At 38.7% G+C, this 27755-nt stretch overlaps 1 protein-coding gene across 1 annotated transcript in view; it reads right to left on the bottom strand.

Moving 5' to 3' along the window:
- The window catches only part of DDX10 (DEAD-box helicase 10), a 257415-nt gene that overhangs the window by 77205 nt on the left and 152455 nt on the right, over window positions 1–27755 (bottom strand). The window contains exon 16 of the mRNA XM_026505809.4: window positions 24480–24536. Coding sequence (XP_026361594.2) covers window positions 24480–24536 — 57 coding nt within the window. The remainder of the gene's footprint in view (window positions 1–24479; window positions 24537–27755) is intronic.

Below are 27755 nucleotides of genomic sequence, written 5' to 3'. Positions count from 1 at the left end.
GAGACAAAGGCCTAAGATGCAGGAAGTCTAATTTTTAAAATACATGGACGAAAACTTTAGAAAATATTTGTGTGCCAATAGACAACCAGCATAGAGTGACCAAAATCAGCTAGTATGTTTTCCTTTAAAATGGAATTAAAATGTTGCCCACAGTAATGAAAGCTCACAGAAACACTGTCTCTTCTTGGCTTAATTATTCCTTGAAATAAGGAAGACCATTTGCCCTAATACCTGTTCCTCGCTCAACAATCTTTTATTGTGATTAACTTTAGTTGTGGCACCTTACATAAATACCTCACTAAATCCCCAACAGTGCTGTGAAATATTATCACCTTCTTTTTAGAAATGCAGAAAGTGCTGTTCAGGTTTCAGTATCTTGCCCAGGAAATGCAAACCCAGATAGTCTGGTTCCAGAACCAGCCCAGTCACTCTGCTCTACTCCTGCCGATCAAGGAACTGAGTGACGCTTTATTAATTCAGGCCCCGTCCCTTTGACAATGATGGTTGAAAAAAACAGTCTAGCTGAAATGAACTGTTAATGTATAGACTAAGGCTGGATTTGTAAGGATGTAAGAAAGGGCTGAGCTACTCAACAGACAAACTATCTGCAAGCACCTTCAAACATGTGAGTGCCCGTTCTGGAAGGACCTACCACTCTCACAGACAGCTCTCTGTGAGAGAGCATGCTGTTGTTGGCTTCCTCAGATTTCTCTCAAAGTACAATTAACAGAATTATGAGCTTCGGAGTAGAAGCTCTCTCATCCAAACTACCAGAGGGCAGGAGTCCCTTGCTTCCCAGAGAATAGGGTCTGACAGTGGAGAGTACGACACCTTACCCTCATGAGAGAACTCATTCCATTTCTCCACAGCTGGAACTGTCATGATGTTCTTCCACAGGGCAACTTTGGCTCTTCATCACATATCATAATATTTTTTTGGTTTCTTTTTCATAAGCTATGTCATCTTGGGCTAATCACCAATTCTGCTGCACTTCCTATGGCTATAAAACATGGGAATTTTTTCTGCTGCCATGAAAACACAATACAGTCAACTAAAGCAATACCCCTTCTGATCCTTAGCAATCTCACAAATTAAATAGAACATGTCCTCCTTCAGGACCTGCTAGGAGTAGCTCAAACATCTAAGAGAAATAGACCCTTTGGAGTTATTTGAATGAAACACAGTTCAGGTACTGTGTGATCCAATTTAGTCCAATACCTAGAGGGATAAAGGATTAATAAAGTAAGTTATTTGGGATTGGTGTTATGTAATCTGTTTTGATAAAACTAAATGACATCTTAACTTTCTTACAAGGCAGCTTTGTATCATGGACAAAATATTTAAGGGATGTTCCAGGTCAAACAAAATGCATAAGCCGCATAGATGGCAAAACACATTAAGTCTGAGTTCTCCTTCCCGGCCAATCAATCATTTAACCTCTTTGGAAAGAGTTTTTATGAAAAAAATTCAATATTCTTTATAAGGGAAAGAGAGAAGCAGATATGCAGACTGCAAAAGAATTTGTCCCCAGCAGAAGATGTTCTCAGATAAATAAAAGTTTTCTTGGGGCTCCTGGCTGGTTCAGTCGGAAAAGCATGTGACTCTTAATCTCAAGGTCATGAGTTCGAGCCCCAGGAGGGGTGAAGAGATTACTTAAATAAATAAAACTTAAAAAAAAAATTTTTTTTTTTTAGTTGGAACACCCAGGACAAAGTTATAAGACAGAAGGAATGATAAATGAAGAGAAAAAATAGTCCTATGACGATCAGCTCCTATATAAATAGGATGTTCAATTAGTCAGGAGGATAAAAAAACATGTCTCCCTGAACTATCAGGCATACCACGTCTGTGGATAGAAAGCTGACAGTGAAAAGAAGGAAGGGAAGGAGAGTGCAAGCCTTTTCCCATGGGGACTGATACAACACACTCATCCCTGATACATATCATGCTATTCAGGGTCAATCTCCTCGAATTTGACCTTCACATAGTGAAGACATCCCGTCCACCTACTTAGAAAAACAACATACCGAGGCTATATTTTCCAATGGAAAATATGGTCACTTAGTTCAAATTTAAATACCATAATAATTATGCTAACCCAAAGTGATAATGCAACATCTCAGGGTAACCGTCCACTGATTTAGGAGACAGTCATAAAGAAATGCATTAATACTCAGGATGATTTAACTATGGGTTATGCCCTTGATGTTTACTCTCAAGCCTGTACTCACAGAATTCATTCCAGGTTTCCTTTTCGGCAGTGGCTCCAGGTTTCAAATGACAGCACAGCCCATATGCAATGAGGGTAATTCCTAGTTTTCAGAAGACTTTATAGTATGGGGGCAGAAGGGATGGGAGCGTGAGTGACTGAATGGGAAGGAGAATGAGAGAGAGAGAGAGAGAACAGGACTGAGAGAAAACAAAACAGGTGAATGGTGAAGTTGATAGGAAAAATGCACGTCCATATTTTTGAGATAAACAACACACTTGTATTTGCACCAGAAAACACTGCTGACAGGAAATATTGACAAGTATTTCCACAAATTCAAACACACACACACACACACACACACACACACACACACTCTCTCTCTCTCTCTACCAGACACTACTGAGTACCACAATATACTCAGAAGTTCTAAAACAAGCAGAATGGTAACCATGCCAGAAATAATAGAAATCAGTTAAGAAGCTAGTACACTGAACCAAAATGTACTCGTATTTTTGCTGTCAAAACAAGTTTGTTTTGCAAACCAACGCTGTCTAAACCTGGAGAGAATATTATCTCAAAGTATCCCTGGTTCTTTGCGACTCAAGTACTTTTTATAGGCTACACCCTACTCTCACTTACGTAAGTGCTCATTTTAAGGAAATGAGGACTGTTTTCCTAAATATCTTACACTTATACTAGCTTGCTTTTCTCTGAAAGAGCTGAACACTGAAGAAATTGCTTGTTTTACACACATTAAAATAGAACACAATGATCTTAAAGGATATGCAGGGCAAATAACTACTTAATAGAAAATCAATTCTGTAAAATTAAGTTCACTTTGATCACAGTCATCAATCTCTTACATATTTGTGATTTACCTTGTTGATATCACATTACACCAGAATTTGGTATTCACAGGAACATTTGACAAGACAGTTTCTAAGAACACGTTGTGCGAAAAGAATCGAGGTAACTTCAAAACAGTTAACTAAGGACAGAGTCAGAATGCTGCAAAGTATGTTATTTTAGTAAATCGCTACTATTAGTGCAATCATTTGTTAACTTTTTAAATTTCTCAGTATTTAACAAACTCCTTTACACATAAGTAAGGGTGACACATCCATCACCAAAGCTCAACTTTTTTAATTTTGGGGGCTGGTGAGGATGGAGTTGGGAAGTGGGCATGTAGATGGTACAGGGGAGGGGAGACAGCTAAAATGTATTCTAAATTCTAGAACAGTGGAGGGAAGAGATTTTCCCCTCTCAGGGTTAGGGTGATGAGTGTGCTGGAAAGGAAAGGAGAAAGTAAACAAAAATGTAGCATTCGTTACATTACAACTTGTATTTTTCACCAGCTGAAGCTTATGTTTCCAGAGTTCCAAACCTCCAGGAGACCTCAGGACGACCTGCTCCAGAGGTTAGGGGCAAGGAACCTGTGAGCTATAACGAGGATGACCAGACGGACTGGGTTTGGTGAGGACCAGCTGTCCAGGCGCAGTAATTCACTGTACCCATTTTCACTCTCTTAAGTGTCCTGTGTGTGCAGTAATTTTACGTGGTCACTCCAAGTAATAATGGAAACCAGCTCTGGTGTGTAATGTGTTTTCTCAGGAAAAATCCTCCAGCTTACAAGTGAACTTGGAGTTCACAAGTGTACAGCCAGAGACCGCCTATATTTAGTATTTCCCATTTAGGCCCAGTAACACTGCTTTCTAGTCTAGAAAGTCTTCCTTGTCTTCATTTTATTTTTCTTCTTATGAAATGAACCTGAAATATCCCCCAAATTATTGTGCTTTCCAATAAAAAGCATGCCATAATTCTGCTACACCATTGCTTTGGAAGTGTCAGAGTGAAAACAAGGACTGCTTCACTCACTCACTCACTAAATATGGACTGCCTGGTGTTTCTGGGTACTGGTCCAGGCATCGGTCATACACCTGTCATGGAGCTCACATTCTAGTGGGGGTAAGACATGCAACAGCGACTGGCACACCTTTATATACTGTCTGGTAGAGGTAAGTACTGTGGAGAAAAAGAGAGCAAATAAGAATATGCAGGGCAGGAGGAGGTGAGGGGATCAGGGAAACAAATCACAAAGCTATTTGGGGTGCCAAAGGAAACAATCAGCTTAGAGTATCTGAGGAGCAATCAGGAGGGCCTGATGGTAAGGAGTTAGTGGAAGAACCGTGGGATATAGACCAGAGAGGAAACTGGAAGCTGGACCGCGTATGGACTTTGCAGTCTCGTGAATAAAACAGGGAAGCCCTTTGAGGGTTGGATTCTAAGCAGAGGGTTGATATAACAGGACTTACTTTTAAAGGCTCATTCTAGCTACTATACTAAGAATAAACTGGGGAGGGGAGGAGCAGGCAAGAAGGATGAGAGAAGGAAGACAAGCAGGCTAATTACAAGGTTATTAAAATTACTAGTCCATGGTAGAGATGATGGTGACTTGGATGGAAATGATAGTAATGGGGTATTACAAAATGGCTGGATTCTGAATTTTATTAAGAAAGTATTTTTAAATAATTTTAGATTTACAGAATCTTTGCTAAGATAGTACAGAGTCTGCATATATCCCTCATTATTTCCCCAATTATTAACATCTTATTATTTGTCACAACTAGGAGATGTCCAATAGGCAGTTGGTTATAATAGCACTGGTCTCAGGGAACAGCGCTTATTGGCTGGAGAGCGATTTTTAAAATAGAATCAGGAGAACGTGATGCTTAATTGCATATGATGAGTACAAAAGAGGCTAAAAATGACTCCCAGGTTTCTAGGCAAGAAAAGACAGGCAAGTGATGACAGAAGTTTTTCAATTTTAACCTTCTCTTAATTAATATCCACATTTTACCATAATCCTCTATAATGAAGCTAAAAATCTCAACTGTCAAAATTTCAATAATGACCTTTAAAAAATAACACATTTTGCAGAAAGTATTATTTAAAAAAAACAACAACAGGATATATATCAAATATATCAAACTTTTCTTGGTAAAAGAAATAAAAATTCTTTTGGCAGAATTAAAGATCAGAAACTACAAAACTGAGATTTTAAAGTTAACTTCCATACAAATATATTTATGCATTCATGCCTTCATCTGTGCATTTCAGACTAACATGGACGATCTGCAGACTGTTGAGGGTGAAATGTGGAGCCAAACTTAATATTCTTTTAATGGCTTTCAGAGGGGTAAAATATTTTTAAAAATCAGATGTTAATGAAAGTTTATCAATGAAAATACAGAATAAACTGTGACAAAAAGGAAGAACTCAGGTACCACTGTAACAATTCACACTTGACAGAAGACCTGCTGACATGTCTTATTCCAAATGAGATGTTGCTGAAGTTTAAATATCAGTATTTTCAGTTCTGAATGTTAAACAACGGAAAATGCTTTCTCAATTCAGTTCCTTCCAAAGAGAAAGTGAGTGATGAAAACTATCACAGGCCGTGACAGAACATAATGGCAACTTTATACCCTGGCCTTGCTGGGTAAATGGGCTGGAATTTTACAACATAACCAAAAAACTATCTTGAAAAAGAATCAGAGTTCAGGATGCATGCATATGGCTTTCACCATAAAAGTAAATTCTTCAAGCAATTATTTGGGTTTTCCTTGAATTCTGCATCTGACACCTCCCTTCCACTCCATCACTATCATTACCTCTTGCCCAGACTTTTGAAAAGGCCAGTTGGTGAAGCTCTCCCGCCTACTCACCAATCTAGCAGTCAGAAAAAGTGAGCTTAATTCGAGCTGTGACTTTAAACTTGAGACAAGGGCTTTACCTTCACAAACCTCAGTTTCTTCATCTGCACGAAGGCAATAAATACCTCCTTTTCCCTATCTCTGAAGGTTATACTATTGAGAACAAGTTAAATAAGGTATCTGAAAGTTAATTACAAACTATTACAGAACCTTGTTAGGGGATTACCATCCTATTCAGGCACAAGGACATAATCATGTCATCACCCTGACACAAACTCTTCAAGTATTTTTTGTTGCCTGTTAGGTTAAGACGAGTTCCTTGGCCTGGCACTTGAGAACACATGGAACAGAATCACTGTAATACATCCCTCTGGCTTTCTGACCTCATAAAATAACCCACCTCCAAGTCACAGGAGACCAGTGCTTATCAGAATGCACATCTCAACTCATCAGTGAGTCAGGAAGGCACTGGGAAGACTGTGACTATCATTTTTCAAAAAGGAAACAGAATAAGTATATGACCCATGATAAGTTTAAGTATCGTTTTGTGAAACTTCCCTTTCAGTGTTGTGTGTACCTGTTACTGGGAAGGGATGTAAAACGAGTTTCCACTTGAGGGTCCCGGCAGGAAAGTGGGGGAAAGCCTGCAGTGAACCGCTACTCCCTCCACAGCCACACTTCATGGCCTTCCACCAGCAGGCCACACCCGTCACACTCCCTGCGCCCGGACTGCCCTTTTGCCTCAACTTTCTGGCTCTCGTCTCCTTATCTGAAAAATGGAGGTAACACAAAGAGCCATCTCACAGTGCCGCTATGAACCACAGATCAAAGTCCTCTGTTCCTAGGTATTACACAAGATGAGGCACCACGAGACTTTCTCTGCCTTTTCTTTTCTGCCTGCAAGCCCATATGACAAGGTAAAGTAATATCAATAGACTTAAGCTGGAAGCAAAAGAAAAATGAACCCAGTGGATACCAAGCTATAATATCTATAAAGTTAGGAGTTTCCAACTGCCTTGTGTCCCAAGCTACTATTCATATGAAAGAGGCCCTTAAGTCAAACCACATACGGAGGCTGCCTGAAGAAAGAATGTAACTTAATATTTCCTTGATGTCTGACGGCAAAAGTCACAACCATCAGGACTGGAGCAGAATGGTGCCCTCTGGGTCTATTGAGACTCCTGAGGGCTCTCTGTCCCCATACGACAGTGTTTCTCAATCATGAGGTCTGTTTTATTAATAGTTTTGCTATTAATGTTCCTTTCTGCTAGGGATCTTATTTCCCTGATGAAACAGGGGAGTGACATTTAGCAAACTACCTGTTCTATTTTGCTATTTATCCTCTGTAGCTCCATAACCCACAAAACCATGTTTGTTAGAACGGGACTACAGTGCACATCAGTATGTAAGGGGTGCAGGCCTTCCCTGGAACCAGAACGCACGTGCTCAGTGCCCAGGTCCTGCAACTCCTACATGGATGGCTCGGAAGCTTTGTGTTCACTCCTGGTTCTTGACTATGCCAATTTTTGGCCAAATTTCAAAAAAGTGGGGTACTGTATCAGAGATGACTACCCCAATTTGTAAAATTAATTATTTGTTTAAATGTATACTAAACCCTCTCAAAGTGAAGAATCAAATAAAGTTTTGGCTCATTCTTCAAAGTTCCAACTTTCTACTCAGACTATTCAATCTACACACATGCAAAACTATTAAAACACGAGCAGTATTCATAAGCACACTTATGCTCTCAACTCCTCATGGCTTTCTGTCATCCACTAACAAAGTGCATTCTACTTGCTATAATACTCAAGGCCTCCTTACTTTGAGAATCTCTACCTCACCCCAGGAAAATTATGTTGGTAATAATGTGTGACTTAATGCTCCCCTGCTTCTGTTTGCTGCCAACTTAGTATACGCAACCCCACTTACCATCAATATAATATTTCTACAGTACATTACAATTAACGGATGTTCAAGAACACTTATCTTGATTTATTGCTCCAAATGGCCCTCTTTCTGGGGTGCTCTCTTTTTTGAATCCTGTAAGTCAGAAATAACCTCTCCAACTTCCGAACTGTTTGCACCTTGTTCACTCACGAGTGGTTCTACTACTATAATCATGTCCAGTATTTTATCTCTTTTACTAGATCTGCCTTCCAAAACAGAAGTTAAATGCAAGATTTGAGACTCAGAAAGTCACTTACTAAATGTCGGTCCTGGGGCAAATAAATTTAATTTCCTTAAGCTCTAGGTCCCTCATCTGTCAAACTGTGTTGAGAATACTCACCTGTGAGTATAATAAATAAATGCCTAAATAAACTAAACAAATGCCTTAGTACAGTGCATGCTACACAGCAGTTGAATACTGGCTACTAAAAACAGCCTTCTGTTACCGATCTTTACACTCACTAATGCAATTAGTGCATGAGAGGCGCCAAGTTTAGGAAACCTCAGGGCAATCTGACTCCTCTTTCCCAGTCCCCCCATCAGTCACCAATCTTTGACAGTTACATTCTTGCAAACCACGAATAAAACAAAACGTCCTTTCCTCATTATTCTTACACTCACTATGATACACGGGCCATCATTACTTAACATCTCAACTCCTGAAATGGTCTCCTGATTTCTGGAGCTGTTCAACCACACAATTCAACCACACAAGGCAAATAAAATTAATCCTGGTAAGATAGATCATAATGATATTCTAATCGTCAAGCCATGTCTGTTTTCATTTCTCCTCTTATTTCCTCTCTCTGTAGTATTTAACACTCTTAACCAGGCCCTTCTTTAAATTCTCTCTCTATACTTCCTAGAGCAACATACTAATTTTCCTTCCTCTCCTCTAGCCTGTCTGATACTACTTCTCATTTGTCTTGACTGCTTTTTATCTGCCCTACCTGCAAAGACTACCATTCCCAAGGATTTGTCACCTGGCGCTCTCTCATCTTCTCTCTGGAGTCACATTATACTGGAATCCTCAACTACTACAGACAAGGAGGTGCGTAACTTTCCCACACTGAAATTTCTTCATCTGTTAAATGGGGATGACAATATTATTACCTATAACTTCAAAGGCTAAAGTTCATATACTAAAATACATTTAAAACAAATCCATGGAAAGCACTTGAAATGGTTTCTGACACATGGAAAGCACAATATAAACGCTTCATTTCTTCCCCTTTGGCTTCAAGCATTATATACGGACATACCTCATAAAACTTCTCCATCATAGCATTCATTACGCTGTACTACTTACAAATGTTTTCCATTAGATTTATAGTTCCTTAAAGGCAGGTTAATTCTATCTTGGAATTATACTGGATCACACACAGTAGGCACTCAAGAAATATGTATGAAGTAAATGAATGACTATTTCTAGGGTCATGCTACCATGGACACTGAACCTCTCTACAAAATCTTCACCACACCCCCCACACTCTCCTGAATCAGCCCAAATCTTGAACTAGGCATTCAAGATTCTCTGTGATCCACCAACTTTCTCCTTCCTTGTTCTTGCTATTCTGCTTTGGGCCAGTAAAAGTGACAGACCTTCTCATATCATACGCTTGCCCAAAGTCCCAAGAGCACCAGTCAAGCCCCTTATACTGTAATGGCTGCAATCTCTTGGTGTATTTCTTTTTCTTTTCTTTTTTTTAAGATTTATTTATTTATTTGAGAGTGAGAGAGAGAGCAAGAGCATGAGTGGGAGGGGCAAAGGGAAAGGAAGAAAGAATCTCAAGCAGACTCCGCACCAAGCGGTCCAATGCAGGGCTCAGTTTCATGACCCTGGGATCACGACCTGGGCCTCTTGGTGTATCTCTATCTCTGGTGAAGATGCTACACAGAATAGACAACACACCTACAAGCATTATGTGGGAAGGTTAGAAAGGGTCTAAAAATGATAGAGAATAATTTATCAGCTCCTGAACAAAAAAGGATATCAGAATTATAGAGCTGAAAGGGGCCAAGCAAAACATCCAGTCCAAAACACTTCAAGGAGGCTGAGAAATGTGCTCAAGGCCACACAGCGATCTACTGGTGGTACAGAAATCAGGCTCCCAGTCCACTGGATCCTCTAGGTCAACACTGACTCCACTTAAACCAGAGCCACTTCCTCCCAGTGCAGTCACTTCCAGGCCTCTCTCTCCTCCAACGAGCCAAACAAACATAGGACTTCGTGTACATAGCACAGAGAAGCCAAATCCTGGTGGTCTCTATCTTTTACAAGGTTCAGGACAACACACAGCTCTCAGACTCTCATTCCCTTATACCCCAGCATTAGTTTAGAGGCGGTTCATGAGATTTCAGGGCAGGAACAAAAGGAGATTTTTCTCTGATGCCAACCTACATGCAGTCAGACACACCGAGGGAGAGCTAAAGCCAGTCACGCTGGGTTACAGACTGACTCAGGAGACTAAGCTTGCATTCATGCATGTGTTTCTAGCAGACATTCTGCCATAGTGGCATAAGCCAAAGCAAAAATAGAAAAGGCTTTGCAGCTCAGGGTTGCATGCAAGTACCAAAGTGTGCATCTGGCTTTAGACCCCTGGCTCTCAAAGGAGTGGCAGTCATACCTTAATTATACACATATATATTGCATGAATGCATGCAAATAAGGCCTCTTCCCCAGAGATTCTGACGGGAGGGGGGTGAGGAGGAGCTAAGCACCTGCATTTTGAGACATCTTTCAGTGATTTGGATTCAACACACTCCAGTCTTGACTGAGCTACTGGTTTAGATCTTGGCTATTCTGGACAAGCCTGCTAAAAAGGCAACATATAATAAAACTGATAATGATGGCTGATATTCTTTACAGTGATTCATAGCTCGCCAAGCCTTTACACATTCATTGTCTTTGCAAGAGACCTGGAAGACTGACAACGCAGGCAACATCACTGCTGTTATTCTACAAAAGAAGAAACTGAGGCTCAGGGGAAAGATGGCTGCCATGGAGTCCGGAACTTAGTGGCAAGAACAGACCCTGGGTCTTCTATTTCCAAATCTCATGCTCTTTGTGGGAGAGCTCTAACAACCTGGCAGTTAGTGATAAAAGCTGACCTTAAACCCCAAATCTCTGATCTAACATTACTGATGAACTCACAATGCACACTGTTCTATCATTCACTCTTAATTTTCTCTTTTACTTAGATAGGACTTAATATTTTTTTCTTTCTTTCACTTTCTGTTATCTTCAAAGGAACACCACAAAAATACCATGTGTCAGCTATACTGAGAAGGGCAAAAATCTCAGGGTTGGATGGATGCCAGGAGGCAGCAATCAATAGCAGTCATGTTTAGAATTTAGATAAGAATCATGCTAAAACCACTTCAATGAAGCTGATGCCCTATGACAATATACTTTCTCATTTCCAAAGAAAGCTGCATTAATACAAATAAATGGATAAGCTTGAGAGTGTATATCATTCCCAACTGAAGGGAATGAGAGGACTTTATGAAATAAAAATCAAATGTGTCTGTAGTAAAGAGGAAAATTGATGTACACAGCTGAAAATCAAGATGGGTAAAATAAAACAATTGGTCTTAGTTCTACCAGTGATTATAGTCCAAAGACAAACAAAACAGTATGTTGTTTTTTTTTTTAGATTTTTTTATTTTTTTTATTTATGTGACAGAGAGACAGCCAGCCAGAGAGGGAACACAGCAGGGGAGAGGGAGAGGAAGAAGCAGGCTCCCAGCCGAGGAGCCCGATGTGGGACTCGATCCCGGAATGCCAGGATCACGCCCTGAGCCGAAGGCAGACGCTTAACGACTGCGCTACCCAGGCGCCCCCAAAGCAGTATGATTCTTGATAAAGGAATTTTTGGATCATGAATACACTATTTCTGCATCATTTTCAAAGCTTAACATTTGATGCAGAATTGCAGGAGATTTACTCCCTCAAGTAAGACAAAATGAAGCTACAGAAACAAAGCCTACTTCCTCCATGACACTATAAACTCTTACTACTATACCAGATACATGACAGACGCTGAATAAGTACCTGTCAAATGATATTTATCTATAGATGGTGAAAGGGAGTGAACACTTAAATCACATAAGATGTGCACGGAAAGTACTGTATCTGAATATCTCTATAGCAAGAAAGAGATAAACCAAATGAAAAAAGCCTACTCATGGGATGATAATTACTTCTTTGATTAAACAAGCCTTCAAGTTCTGATTATTTCTCAATTTCTGTGGTCAGTTATGCATACATTCCAATTTGTGAAGTTACAATAGTACATGCAGGAACTATTCATACCAATGTCCATTTCATCAACCCTTGTGTTCACTATTTGAAATAAAGTCCAATTTCAACAGCTCTCAGTGTTCTCTCAGCTGGCAGGAACAGTAGGGAACTGGACAACATTCTAAGGCCACCAAAACACCCAAAAATTTGGTGTAGAAACTGGAAAATTCACTGGGGTGGTGAGGAGGCTAATGGTGTCTGAAGGGCACAATGATTACTATGCCCCTTTTAGAAAATATATATTTTTCTTTTTAATTTGCATGGTAATCATAATATTATTTTCTCATTTTGGAGAAGCTGTTTTATGAGTTTCAGGAGGTAAAATATAATACTTCTTGGAACAAGAAGATTTAAAAAGGAACTGTGTTATTTGAAGGATATAAATTATTAATTTTCTTTCATAGCTTTCATAAAACATGGATGACTCGAGGGACAAAGGCTCCTAATAGTTCTGCAGTTATAAGTACTATCCATAACACCCTATATATTCCTAAATCCACAAATTAAAACATGTAGACTAAAAGCACGTATAGAGATCTAGTATACCACTTCATTTTTCAAGATAACCTTTTTAAGTATGACCTATATTCAGGAAAGTACCACAAATTATAAGCACAGAGCTTGAAGAAATTTCATAAAGAGAATACCCCCACGTATCCACCACCCAAAGTAAGAAATCAGAACACTCCCAAGTTCTCCAGTAGCCCCCCTCATACTTGTTTTCTCAGTAATAATTCCCTCTTTTCCCCAAAGGTAACCCCACTATCCTGTCTAATCCCCAATGTGGGCTTTACTTTAAAACAAACAAAAACAAAACAGAACAATTTTATATAAATGGGATTCTATAGTATTTACTCTTTTGTGTCTGGCTTCTTTTGCTCAATATTTGTGAAATCGGTCCTTGACAGGTAGTAACATAACTGTATATATTTTCCCATTGTATCCATATGCAGAATTTATCTACTCTACAATTTGGATTAGTTCCAGACTCTGAGGATTATGAACAGTGCTGCTCTAGGAGCATCTTTTAGGAGACATCTCTGCATCCCTCTTGGGTTTATACCTAAGAAGGCAAGTGTGGGGCCCTGGGTAGGCATACGTCCAGCTTTGCAGACACTGCCAAACATCTCTCCCAAGGAGTTGTGCTGTTCATCAGGAAAAGTAAAGCTTAGGGGAATATTGTGATTTTGCACCTAAATGTACAGTGATTTAGGACAAGAAACAGTTAAGTTCCAGGTCTCATAATTTAATACCACTCTCTCCTGAACATTGCAGATAATGCTCAAGGCAATCAGGCTGAGATTTATTAACGTACAATCTGAAGGACAGAAAACAGATCAACCCTTCAAAAGTACCAGAAGACCTCTGCCTTTCAGGTCCTGAGACGGAAACCAGAGGCTTTGTTTAACCTTCTAAATTAGGTGTCTGACCTTAACCAAGTCACTTAACTGGCTTCTCTGTAGTAAAGCTTTTGCCACCGTCAGATGACAGTAATGCTTCCACTTATTTGGAAAAGGGTGAAACACTGTGATGGTGTCGACAATCTACAACACAGTCTATAAACAAAAAATTCTAGAGTTCTCTTCAAGTCAAGAAACCTTTGGATCTTGTAATATATACGAATAATAAAGAGCTACTATGCAAGGGGAAAGGTATTCCAGCACAAAACACTGCAGACACCTGGCTACAACTTTACCCAAAGAAAGAAACCATGGCAAACAGGAATTAATGTTGCTGGTAACAATAACTGCCAAGAATAACAATAATAAGATTAGCTAATTAGAGCTTCACGGTCACAAAGCATTTCATATAGAATTCATTAAAGGACTGAGAAAAAAAAAAGGTGTCAGTGAGAAAAACAAGTCCTCAATGCTATTTTCAGTATATGTGCTTATCTCCAGGAACAAATTCTTCTAGCCACTTTCCTCTTTCGAACACTGGCTTACGGTCCTCTCCAACACAAGTCTTATGGCTTCGAGAAGGGGCAGGAAAGCTTGGCAGCTCTATAGGTCGCTCACAACACCACGGCAAGTTAAAGTTCACCCCCCAAAAGAGCTTTCCTTATTCACAAAAAAAGTATTTCACACAGCACTAGTGGATAGCAGAAATATTTGAAAATTAGGAATCAGCTTCATTCTCTCACCCATTCTCTCAAAATCAGGAATGGTCTTCTGGACTGAGCATAAAACGTATCCCCGTTTTCTTTTTCCTGTACTCCATTTCTTTTTTGTTTCTATTATTCCCTTTTCCCAACTTCTTCATTTAAAAGACTGAGGACAGCCTTCCTGTTAAGAAATACTGGCATGCTCTTCCTCCTCCCTGTTCTCCCTGCCACTGATGGTCTTAAATTCTGACGAAGTGCTACAAGTATGGCTGATGCTGTATACACACCATTCTGTTTATCTCCATCTCTTCTGATAGAAGAGGACACTGAACACGAAACTAGGTACAAGGTGACAATTCTACATTTGATGTGTCATTTAAGAAAAGACAAGAAGGTACTATGAATTTAGCAATATAAAGTCATATTTTTGATCATCTTAAGAGCCTTTACATACTTTTAAATAATTATTAATTAATTTATTTATATATCATATATATGATATATATATTTATATGATATTGATATATATATATATGATACAAATAATTCAGTCTTAGGATAGCCAAGGTTGGGTATTTATGAGAATTTGAAAAAATCTCTAGCAATAACATGGAGAACCCACACAGATTCTTGTACCACACTCTGAGAAACATTAAAATCGAGATATATGGTAATTCTCTATTTCCTAGTATAAACGAAAGGATTCAGAGTTGTGAAGCAAAACCTTAACGAGAAAGGAGGAAAGGACCCACATGCACTTTTATTCCCCAGTAATTTGGGATTTTTGTATACTGTAAGAAATTACGACGGTATAATCTCCCAAAAGACATGAACAGCTTTACAGCCAAAGTTATCATGCACATCATTAGTGAATGGTAATACATATAAAAATACGGGTTGATGATTCTAAGAATCAGCCTCCATAATCATGATGGCACACACACATACAATGCTCACAACAGTTTCTACAAAGTAGGGTATGTGCTAATGACCACACAATTACCAATTGACCACAATGATTCAGACAGTTAATTTGTTCTGTTAGAGAAGATATATCTACAAACCACCAACTCAAGCATATAAATGTCAAATTATCTCTAATTAGAGATTAAGCAAAATAAAGCACAACTGAGGATAAAGGGCATCATGGGGATTGACTTATTCTGTTTTGGTCCAATCTGAAGTCAGAGTCCTAATGTATTGTAATGAACCTAAAATGACCCCCCCCCCAAATTAGCAGAGTCCTTTAGAGCATTAAACAATACAATTATTATTAATATCTAGAAAGGGGTAATATATATGCATATAAGTATGTACCTACAACCCACAAATATATATACCCACGCATATATATATACACACATATATGTATAAGAAAGTGAGAGAGAGCATGAGCACATGAGTGCTTTTTTGGGCATCTTATTCAAATGTGTTTTGAGACTATTTTTCCTAAAATGTTATCTGGTTATAACATTTTATTTTGCATGAATTATAAAAAAAAAACAACATTCTTTAAGAAGTATTAGACGAAACACCTGAATCAGTCATTAAAATTCTGTCTCAAAAATTTTTGTCTCAAATTAACCTGGTCTTGCATTGCAAGTTTAAAAGCAACAAAGCCTGACTTGTTTTCTGAAAAATTCCATCTTGTTCTCAGGGCTCACAACCTGCAAAGTACAGGTTTACAATCACCCTTAATTTAGCACCCGCTGCTCAGCTCTCAGTGGTTATAAATTAGGAGGTAGAGAGAGACCTGGATATGAGTCCTAGCTTTCTCATGGTCTAACCACATTTGAATTAGGTTGTAATTATTCAGGCAAACCATGTTCAAGACCACCAAATACAATATTCATCATGACACTGCCAACAGAGAAGTTTTAACAGAATCCCCTGTTTTGGTCGATCAACAAATATTTATGAGCAAGGTTACTAGGTGACAGAGTGAAGTTACAACTTCTATGAAGTTAAGGCTCCAAAGTCAGCAAGGAAAGTGAAAGTCAGGATCAAACTGCTACAGACTACCCCTTCTATCACCAGTAAGATACAGGAGCTTTGTATATTCTAAATTAGATAAAAGAAGGGAAGAAAAGGAAAACCATAGGTACGTATCAGAACATTTCAACCTTTAAGATTATTAAATTCTAGCAAACAGAATATTGGTCAAATATTAATAAAGAGATGCTGACCACCTACAATTCATTACGTTCTGTTTTAATATTAAGATCTATAACCTTAGTATAGGTTAATGGATTTGTTTGAGGTGGTGATAAATCAACAAGATGGGGGAGGAAAGGAGCAGCAATCTGAAGAGCCCTGGGCGCCAATGGGTGCATCCAGTCTGGCACAAATTTAAATGGGTATGGTGCAACTCCACTGCATTCTATGGGTCCAGCCCCTGGGCTTTAAGGAGCCTGTGACTGACAGCATTAACAGGTAAATGCTAACTTTAAGAATGAATACACCTGCATTTCCTTGATTCAATACAAATTTATAAGGATTTACCATGTGCCAGCTACTACGAAAAAACTCAGGTGCTGATCTCAAAGAGTTTACAGGTTAGCAATGAGAAAGACAAAAATCACTAAGAATCAAGGCAAAATAATGTACAAAAAGTATAGTAGAGCAGAAAGAAATGCCTAAATCTGCCTGAAGGGGGCAGGACAGGCTTCAAAAGGGAAACAGTGCTAGGAAGAAAAAAGCAACAAAGGAGAGGACAGTTCAGGGAGAGAAAAGCTTATATAAAAGAAGTAAAGGAGAATGTGGCATGTTCAACTGACCTCCATGGTTGAAAATAATGGTAATTTATTTCATAATGGTTCATTCATAAGAAAAGACATTGTTACTGGGATTATGGTGATATAGAGAAACTAACAGGAAATCCTAACCCTAACCCTATACCAGTCAATGGTTATATAACTAACTGTTCTGTTTCTTAGTACCTACTATAAGATGGAACTAAGTGTAGATAAAAAGAGCGACTTCAGGAGAAAAATCTGTTTACTTTCAATGTCTGCTTTAGCTTTTAAGTTCCTCATATTCTTTATGCTCTTTATTGCCTTGGAAATGAGGTGACAGCACAGCCCCATGCTTAAGTGTCAAGGCTTTGAAGTCATGTAAAGCAGACATCGGTCTAGGCTCTGCTATATCCTAGCTATGTGATCTTCAGAAAGCTGCATAAATTCCCTAAGCCTCAGCTTCCTCATTTATAAAATGAAGATAATACCACCAGTTAACTCACAGTGCTATTTGTGAGGATTAAAGCAATAACGCACGTAAAGCCTTTAATCACAGTATTTGTAACACAGCACGTAATCAATGAATGACAGCGGCTACTGATTACTGTTATGTTTTACAATGTCCATAAAAATTGTACCCAAACTCATGTTCCTATTACAATTCCTATGTATTCTACAGGAAAAAAAAGGGGGGGGATATTCTTTACAAACATCTTTTTGATAAATTTAACACTGATGTTATTGAAACTTTCAGTATTACTTGGCTTATAGTATTTAATAAGTGTTGAGACTGTGACTGATAGTATTGATAACTTGCTTCTGTTATATTTTTATACATAACACCTTAAATAAATGTAATAAAATTCTAAACTACACGCAGTGCTCTTTGGTATTTCTTATATTGTTATATTGGAGGGAAGGGAGTTTAAGTCAGAATGAAAACACATACATAAGCACCCAGAGACCTGGAGGTTAGCCAGTTATTTAACTGTAAGATCTTGGAAGAATCACCTCTTCATAAAAACTCTTCACTTTCTCATTTGAAAAGTAGTGATTTGGAATATAAGCGTCTTTTCTTTAAAGGTCTGTATTCTGGGCTGAGAGTGGGGAGGCAGGAATGGAGAGTGAGTTTTTCATGGGTTCAGATTTTCGTCCCAGATGAGAAGGTTCTGGAAATGGGTAGGGGTGATGGTTGCACAGCAATGTGAATGTAATCAATGCCAAACAGTACACCTAAAGATGGCTAAAATAGTGAATCTTATGTATATTTTACACCAATAAACAAGATTTTAAAAGAATTTTTAAGTCTGCGCCCTGTATCCCATTAGGCCATTCCTTCACCCACTCAAGTCATTCATTCAAACATTTATCAAGTGCTTATCATGAAACAAGCACTGTGAGGAGGACACCAAGAACAAGACTTAGAGCTGAGCAGGAAAGACAGACACACATCCACGTAAAGTGCCATAAACCATCAGAAGCTGCATATAGGACACCGAAGTGGGAGTTAGAAAAGCGGAGGTCCATTTTATCTGAGGTGGTCAGAAAAGTGTTTATAAAAGGAAAGACCCATAAGCTGAGTCTTAAAAGAACAGCATGTATTCACCATGTGGAAGGTATTATAACCAGAACTGTTCTTTCTTCCAGAATTAACTTTAAATCTTCATGACTGGAGGACAATTCTCTGACAATGGAAGACTGAAAGCTTCTCTTAAATGATCCCGGACAGTTAAAAGTTCAAATTTAGTAATCCCCTTCTTCATTATCAAGAAAGAAAGAGAAGGGGAAGGAAGGGAAGGGCAGGGAAGGAAGAGAGGGAAGGAAAAGGAGAGGAGAGGAGAGGAGAGGAGAGGAGAGGAGAGGAGAGGAGAGGAGAGGAGGAAGAGAAGAGAAGAGAAGAGAAGAGAAGAGAAGAGAAGAGAAGAGAAGAGAAGAGAAAAAAAAAAGAAAAGAAAGGAAAGGAAAGAAGAAAAGAAAAGAGACGTTACATTAATATCCACGCAAACCCAACCAACACTAGAATCACAATAAAAGCTAAACCTATTTGGGTTTTCATTGCTCACTTAGATAGATATTAAAGGGAAAAAAGCATGTCATCTAAAAGATTCTGTTGTCTATTTAAAAAGTAGAAGGACAGCATAATGGGTCTTATTATAGCACTAAAACAAGGTATTATTTGAGCAGTTTGCTCAGAGAAAGAGAATGACTCATTTAGGTCACCATTAAATAAGTGATTGTATCAGGGCAGCAAAGGGCAGCCTAGAAGGGTTCAGTCCCTTCAAATGTGAGAGCAATTTACTTTCAGGGAGGACCTTTGCTTTCTCTGGGAACTGGGACTATAAACAAACTTACATTTCCATTATCTTGTTTTTAATTTTATCAAAAGTTGTTTGGCTCAAAATTAACTGACCCTCTAGAGCCCTTGAAATCCTAACCATACTAAAAACAAAGAGACCAGTAAAATTTCAAAACTATGAAATGCCAGAAAAGGAGAAAAATGGGGAGGGGGTGCAAGGATTATATGAAATACATGGAAGCAAGGGCTATATGAAATACATGGAATGAGGAGAAATTTCCCCCCCAAAATGAAAAATTTTAATTTGATGTCAATCAATAAAATACTGCCAAAAAGGAATAAATGCAAAGGCTTAAGACCTCGGAATGACCATTACCAACATTTATTAAAGTCTATCTGTAGCTCTGTAAGAAAAGATAATCCTTCAGCAGAGAAGACTGCAGTAAGACGTGAGAGAAAACAAAGGAGTTCTCCACGAATGTTGAGAAAGGCTGAGGACCCATATTAGGAACTGCGCTGAGTACAATGCATACATTTTTGTTACATATCTCGGCTCAGATCAAGATTATATGGGAATACAAAAATGTAAATATGATTGCAAGTGACTATGTCATATACTCCCTTCATTTTACACATGGTGAGAAGAAGCCAGAGGAGGAAACAACACGTCAGGGGTCACCCAGCAACATGGAGACAGCCCACTTCCTAGTGTCAGCTCACAGTTCTCTCTTCACAGATTTGCTATTAACCATATTTTATGAACAGCTGCTAGCACACGTACGTAAGTTAAGTTCGTTTTAAAGAAAAATCACATAAAATAAAAGGGGTAAAAAGTAACATATCAAAGGAGCATGGAGCAGTAACAGGGAATGAGGATGCAGAGAGCCCAAGTACACTTACCACTTGTGCCCGAGGAAGCCAGTGACCGGGGGTGAGTCATTTATTTGCTCCTAGATTTCATGTATTTGATATTAAGTATGCATGTATTTAAGCAGAGCCATTACTTCAAACACAAACTCCCCTGGAAGCTAAGTATACATGAAGGAAAAAATGGAGCTGCTCTGATTGAAGTCAGAATGGGAGCCCAGGGTCCTACCCCAAATACCTCCACAGAACACCTATAAGCACTCAGTGTACTGTTAACAACCCAAACTACTGGAGTAGATCACTGGAGGCCACACTCTTAAATGTCATGAACCAGGAAAATTTCAAAAAAGATTTCAAAAGATTGACAGAGGGTTTTTACTTTGTCGAGTAATGATGATTTTTTAAAAATCATCATTATTTCATAAATAAAAGGATATTCCAAAGCCAAAAAAAAAAAAAAGAAGGTCCTCTCAGAATGAATAAATACAGCTTAGCTGTGTAAAACTATTAGAGGCCAGAGAGAAAGATATGACAGACCAGTAGATGAGGAAACCAGTCCAGACCATCTCTCAGGCCTACTCACATTCTAAAGTTACACAACTCCTACTTCTTTGGATCTTATACCTCAAAGAACTAATTGATACCACCTCAGGTATCCAAAACATTGTTTCCTAAGTCTACTATTTGTTAAGCAAATAAATAAAGTATTCCAGGTCACTTTATGGCCTTCTTAAGTAAGGCAATAAAAATCAGAGAAAATAAAGCTAAAGTTTACGACTATAAACTTCAACCTCAAAACAAAGGACATTATTTTAGTTATTTTGATATAATTTTCCCCACACCTAAAAAATAACTATAAGCATCTGTAATATAATCAGGTAACACGTAACTTCCCAGTGTTTAATTGCCTCTGAGCTGCTCCCTACTCTTTATTCCTCCACACTCAGTGTTCACTTTTACCAAACTTTCTACTTCCTGTTCAAAAGCAGCATAGCACAGAGATATTTCTGGGGATCTATTTCCTCAAGTTTCAGCACTGTTGTTCCTTTCTTTACATTTCTGCAAAATCATTCCAGACATTAGAAGTTGGTACGGGCACTTGTGACCATCAAAGTGATATGAGGAAATCGAGCTGAAGGACTAGGTGAAGCTATGTTTCCAGGATTATGTCACCTCCCTGAACCTAAAGAGCAATGAGATCTATTGATCATTGCTACAACTGTCTTTTTCACATCTCAGTTTAAAATTTCTAAGTTATAAGAGCACACAACATCCTGGTAAAGTAAAAAGTCCATTTTGCAGTTCAAATATTTCTCTGCTAAACAAAGTTTTGATACTCCAAAGACTTCTATCTTCCGGATCACTAAGCCCTGGGCACCCAGAAAACTTCAAAGGTTTCAACTTCATGCTTCCCTCCCCCTCTTGCACTGCACGTCACATTTTCTATGTGAATCTCAGACCTATCTTTAACAAAGAGTAGCATCAGATTCCCGAGAGGTCCATTCCAACTTCATTTCACTTCCATCTTCAAAGCAATGTTTCTTAGGAATACTTTCTATGTCGGAAGAGATAACCACCAACCATCATTTATAAAACTGAAACCTCACATTATCATTAAGCCTTCACTTTTGGGGGGAAATAAAGACAAATCCATTAACTTTCATTCGAACACTATTTTTTCCAATTGAAAATAATACTCTGTCTTCTACGTTCCTCCTCATATAACATGATATTGGCCGAATGAAGCACAAAACAAGGTCAAAAGCGCCATGGGAGTCTCCCTTCCTCGCACTGTCAGCTGCTGTGCACTGATTCTCTACAGATCTCTAAATGGGAAAGACGACACATCCTGGTACAGTAGGTCTACAAAGACCACCTCCTTTCACCACTAAGGCATCTTTTGGCTATCTTGTATGTTCAGTAATTAAAAGATGCTCTAGCCTGAAGCTGACCAAAGCACCTCAGAAGGCACAGCCACAAATCACACAATGATTATGTGGAAATATATTAAAGAGAGGATAAAGTTTACTTTAAAACCAAATTATCCATCATTTAAAGCACATGTACAAAGACAATAAGGACACCTCATAATTCACACCCTGTATTTCTTCTTAGACATCACAGAACACAGGGCCATCACCCCTTTTTACAGAGTCGCTATCGATATCTTCTGGGTCTCCAAAGGGGCACCTGACAAGCCATGGGAGTCTTCATCCCACCACTTCCATTTGAAAAGAAGTGGGCTGCAAAAAGGTTGAGCCAAGCTAATTCCTCAGGGCTCCAACAGTCAGCCTGAATCTGTCCCTGCTGCCAGTCCTTGGTGTCTCGTGGAATATCTGAGTCCTGGCTACAACCCGGCCACTCATCCCTCTGCTAAGATCATTCTTACAAGAGGGCTGCCCCCTGTGAGCGATCAGTGCCGTTGTGAGCATTACTAAAGCACAGCCTCTGTCTACTGAGGGCTCCTGGCCTAGTGGCAAAGCCATGGCAGCTGCAGAACCTCTTCTGTGGGTTTCCAGTACAAGCCTTAGAGCTTGGACAGAATGAGGTGTCCTAATGCCCAGATGTCAGGAACAAATAGATGACAGACATTTCAGGGGGTGGGGAATGGAAGGGTGGGCCTGGCTTGAGGAGCTCACCTGAGATCTGCCCCAGTGGGAAACCGAACTGACGGCCATTGCCAGTTTTCTTGTTTATGTCCCAGCTGGCACAGCATCAAAACCAAATACACACATACGCCATTTTATAGAAAGATGAACGAAGGGGCACAAGAGGCAGCCCCACGGGTGAGAACAATTTATGACTTAAACCACCACACACGTGAACGTTACAATGTCAAAAAGAATAACACAAACCGTTTTAGTAATATGCACAAATATGCATGAATATGCACAAGGGAAATACAGTAAGCATGTTTTCTTCTGGCTCCAGACTACATCTTTCATTTTATAATTTTATGTGCAGAAGTGAGAGAGCTTCTTAGTGAAATAAAATAAGTTTAGTTTTATGCTGAGCATGCAATATTCATAAATATCAAATGCTTTTGTTAGATTTAAAGTTTTCTTCTTAAATTTTTCCCACTAAAGCCCCTAAGATGTAATTTCTATGCCGTGACAGTGCACGTCTGCATTTTAAAAGCACATGCAGAACCCACCACCTGATTTCGCAGTCAGGCCGCACATACTACAGCTCTCGTTTTCGGGCACCTTTGAAGACAGAGTGATATTTAATACTGAATATAAGCAGTCTTTTCATCTTATACTGCAGAGTAATTGCTTCCCACTTCAGAACTATAAAATGAGTTATCATCTCTGACTTGCTCTCTAAGTGCTATGGCCGGCATGGAAAAAATGACAAAGAATATTATGGGCTTACTCAAGGGAGTCGGATCTTTGCTAACTGCCAAGAAGAAATCATGGCTAGTCAGGCATAGCACAATGAGACACGGCATGAGAAATGACATACGTTACTGGGTCCTGGTTCTAGCAAATCATTTGTACTCAATGCCCTCAGAATGTAGAAGCTGAGCCCTTCTCAGTGTCAAACACACCAGATAAAAATTATAGCTGCATATGGATGGTGTTCAACTGGACATATATGAGTGATACTGTGCATATATACTTGCTGAAAATTTTTGTTCACAGCAAATAGTGAAGGCACATGACATGGAGTTCTTGCCTCTAGATCCCAGGAGTTGAAGCAATCAGTGCTTTCAGAGTTCTCTATTATCAAGTTGGGTCCACACAGCTGTCTGCCTAGTCAAAGGATGGCAGAGTTTAAAATCCTGTCAAGCTTAGGGGCGCCTGGGTGGCACAGCGGTTAAGCGTTTGCCTTCGGCTCAGGGCGTGATCCCCGCGTTATGGGATCGAGCCCCACATCAGGCTCCTCCGTTATGAGCCTGCTTCTTCCTCTCCTACTCGCCCTGCTTGTGTTTCCTCTCTCGCTGACTGTCTCTATCTCTGTCAAATAAATAAATAAAATCTTTAAAAAAAAAAAAAAAATCCTGTCAAGCTTGGCCCACAAAGCCAACCATCTCCCATATTTAATAAGCACAAAACAGAATGGGAAAAGGTGGCAGGAGTAGGACAATGGCCAATAAGCAAATTATCTTATGTATTTTCCATCCTGTATTACAGAGGAAAGAAATGAGTAGGAGAAAGTAAATGACAGGCACACACGGACTTATATCCAATTTGAACATCATGGTGTATAAGGAAATATAAAAGGCATTTGGAAAAGCAGAGTATTTAAATCCCATTCAATGTTAACAACATTTTTCTCATAAAAAATATCATCCCTTACCTTTGCTTGTTTCTTACTGGCTTCTCTTCTGGCTTCCCTTTCCTTCAGTCTTTTCTCCTACAAAAAAGGGGAGAAATTAGCAGCATATAAACTTCTGTTTATTACGTGTAAATCAGACTACACATTCTTGACATTTTTTTTTAAAGACAACTGACACCTGACATTCATTTTTCAATAAATATTTTCTGAGTGCCCACAGTGAGCTCGGCATAAGTAATCGTTAAGTATGTGTCAAACGGATGTGGAATCAGATCACAGTTCTACCACTTAATAGCTGTGCAATTTGGGGCAACTTATTTATATTTTCTAAATCATTTTGTCAATGAAACATGAAGATAACAGGAACACGCAGTTCATAAACTTGGTATAAGAATTATATAAAATACTATGCATAAGTGCTTGGTACAATGTCTGACACGTGACTAGTACATAATCAATGTCAGCTATTAGAATAAATACGGAAAAATGCATTAGTGACTATATCCCTTTTTCTCTAAAAGGAAAATTTATAAAGGATATTAAATCTGTTCTTAGAAAAGGAGCAACATTTTCTGAAACAAAAAACAATGGAAGATCATTCTTACAAAACATGTTATTTTATTACATTGTTTTATAATTGCCCTATTAGTTTTCCAATGATCATAAAATAGGCAGAAAATGCAACACGAACATTTTTAAAATAAGAAAAAAATTAGTGTGTACAATATTAAAATTCAAAACAAAATAACCCAGCTAAAGTTGAAAAGAATTTTTTTTTTAAGATTTATTTAGTTGAGAGAGAGAAAGAGAGAGAGAGTGTGCACACAAGTGGAAGGGAGGGGCAGAGAGAGGGAGAAGCAGACTCCCTGCTGAACAGTGAGCCAGACGCGGAGCTCGATCCCAGGACCCCAAGATCATGACCTAAGCTGAAGGCAGACGCTTCACCGACTGAGCCACCCAGGTGCTCCCCAAAAATTTTGTTTGAAATAAAAAAACCTCTTTTTCTCTTCAAAAACAAAGCGTTGAAATAATAAATAGGCTAGACTTGATCCAAAGTTCACAGTCAACAATTTATATTTATAAAAAATTTTAATGAACTGCTAGGTCAATGTAAAAAGTTGAGTAAATAACAAGTAATTTCCTTTTATGACCATGACTCACTATTACAACATTTATTAATATGAGAATTAACACGTTTTCTAACCCGGGCACTCTCCCATCACCATGACGTTGTACGTGTACATGACGTTCTCCAGATTCAAATGCCAAGTCTAACGCGTCCTCTGCAGACCTGAGGCTGCTCTGCCGCTCCCAGCATTGAGAAACACGGCCAACTGCTACCATCCACCTCATCTAGGTTTATAGACTCCTTTAGGACAAACTGCGAACATAAATGCTGAAAGTCTCAAAAGGGATTAAATAATAATTAGTGCAAAGAGATGGGGGGGTCCACAGAACTTATAGATTCAGTTTCTAGAGCTTGGGATTGCACAGTAGGAAAGCTAAATTCTAAGGGAAACTAACAAAAATTCACATTCACATAGCAACTATGAATGTGTCACACCCCTAAATAATGCATAATGTTAAATTATTCCTTTCTGTTATTATTCTTTCTCTAACCCAGTTTCGGAGAAAATGGGTATTCCTTTGACTTCCAAATAAAACATAAAATTAAAAGGGCAGGTAAAACTTAAACAATTTGCAATCATACAGAGGAACATTCTAAAGATTGGAAGTCCCAGGACCAAGGTCAGAGGAAAAGGAAGGCTAAACAAGAACTCTCAATGTGACCTGCTCTTTGTGAAAAGCTGACCAGATGTCAGAACTGTTCTCTAACCTGGGTCTTCCCATGAAGAGTCTAGTGCTTTGTTCCAATACAACCTAATAAAAATGAAAATGTCAGGGTTTGGAGACTTTAACAGACGACACTTTGATAACAGAAGAAAATAATACCTGGTATTATTTTAACAAGCAGCCAATTAACACAGTTGCTATTACATGCCATCCCCAAACCGGTTCTCCGATAGGCTTGTGAGAGCTCTTCTGCCACGAAAATAAAATACTCTCAACGCTTCCTCAGGGAGGAAAAAGAGTTCATGGATGGCAGTTTCTTAACATTTGCATCCAAATTTTTCATAAAAGTTGCCATCATTTACTGATTTTCTATGAGCATTAGCAGACTACAGAATAGATAGAAGCAGCCAAATAATATTAAAGAAAAGAATTAACAACTGATCACAGTCACTCTCAGTTTGAGAGCTGGCTTTAGTTTGTGGGTGCACATATTTGTAATACAATATTACATATCTGTATTTGTAATATTTGTAATCTCTCCACTCTCTTACACATACACTTTAGTTCTATTTTCTACAAAAGGAAGTTTTTATGTTTTGGAAGGTAAAATTAAGCAGAGTAGTATTTTCTGTTATTCTAAAAGGTCGCAGTGACTTTCAAGCATCGAGCTGCTTAAAGTAATTTTAAAACTACATCTACATGAGATACAGCTGTATAAAACACCAAACGACTAGGCAGTAATGAAACTGAACTTACGTAAAAAAAAAAAAAAAAAAAAAAAAAAACACCTTTGTGTCCATTAACACATTATTGTGATTTTTATTTCCCTACTAATATTTCTCAATGAAATAGCAGTATGCTAGACATTTTACATATATTCTTAAAACCATTTAACAAAACTTTAGAAGTATTATTTTTCCCATTTTATAGATTGAAAGAAAAACAAACAAACAAAAAAAAAAACAAAAAACCCTGAACCAAAGGGATTAAGTAACTGGTCTGAAATCACACAGCCACTCAGTGATGAACCTGAGACTAAAACGAGTCTCAGAGCCAGCGTCCTCCCCCTCAACTCCAGTACACCTCCCACCCACCTCTCCCCACTCTCCTCCCTCAACTCCAGCACATCTCTCTCCTCCCTCAAGTGCAACATACCCCCCCACCACCTCTCCCCTCCCTCAACTCTAGCACACCTCTTCCCCACTCTCCAGTCCATTAGAAAGTATACTTATTTTGTGGATGCGTAGTGTTTTTATCTTATCAATATGTTTAAGACAAATGTTCCATTTCCTTTTATTATTAATAATGGTCTGCTATCGTATGGGTCTTTTCATCCTGATAGCATATTTTTTTTTCCTGATAGCATTTTGGGGACATTATCTAATTAGTTTTTGCCAGTCTTCTGTGAAGAGGGAAAAAAAGATAATTAACCACATTTAACAGTCACGAAATTTTTGTTGTAATTATTCAGTAACTGACCTTCTCCCAACACATTAGATGATC

The sequence above is a fragment of the Ursus arctos genome, unplaced genomic scaffold (assembly GCF_023065955.2).
Source record: "Ursus arctos isolate Adak ecotype North America unplaced genomic scaffold, UrsArc2.0 scaffold_22, whole genome shotgun sequence".
NCBI classification, from domain to species: domain Eukaryota; kingdom Metazoa; phylum Chordata; class Mammalia; order Carnivora; family Ursidae; genus Ursus; species Ursus arctos.
This window is presented reverse-complemented; position numbering and strand designations above follow the sequence as displayed.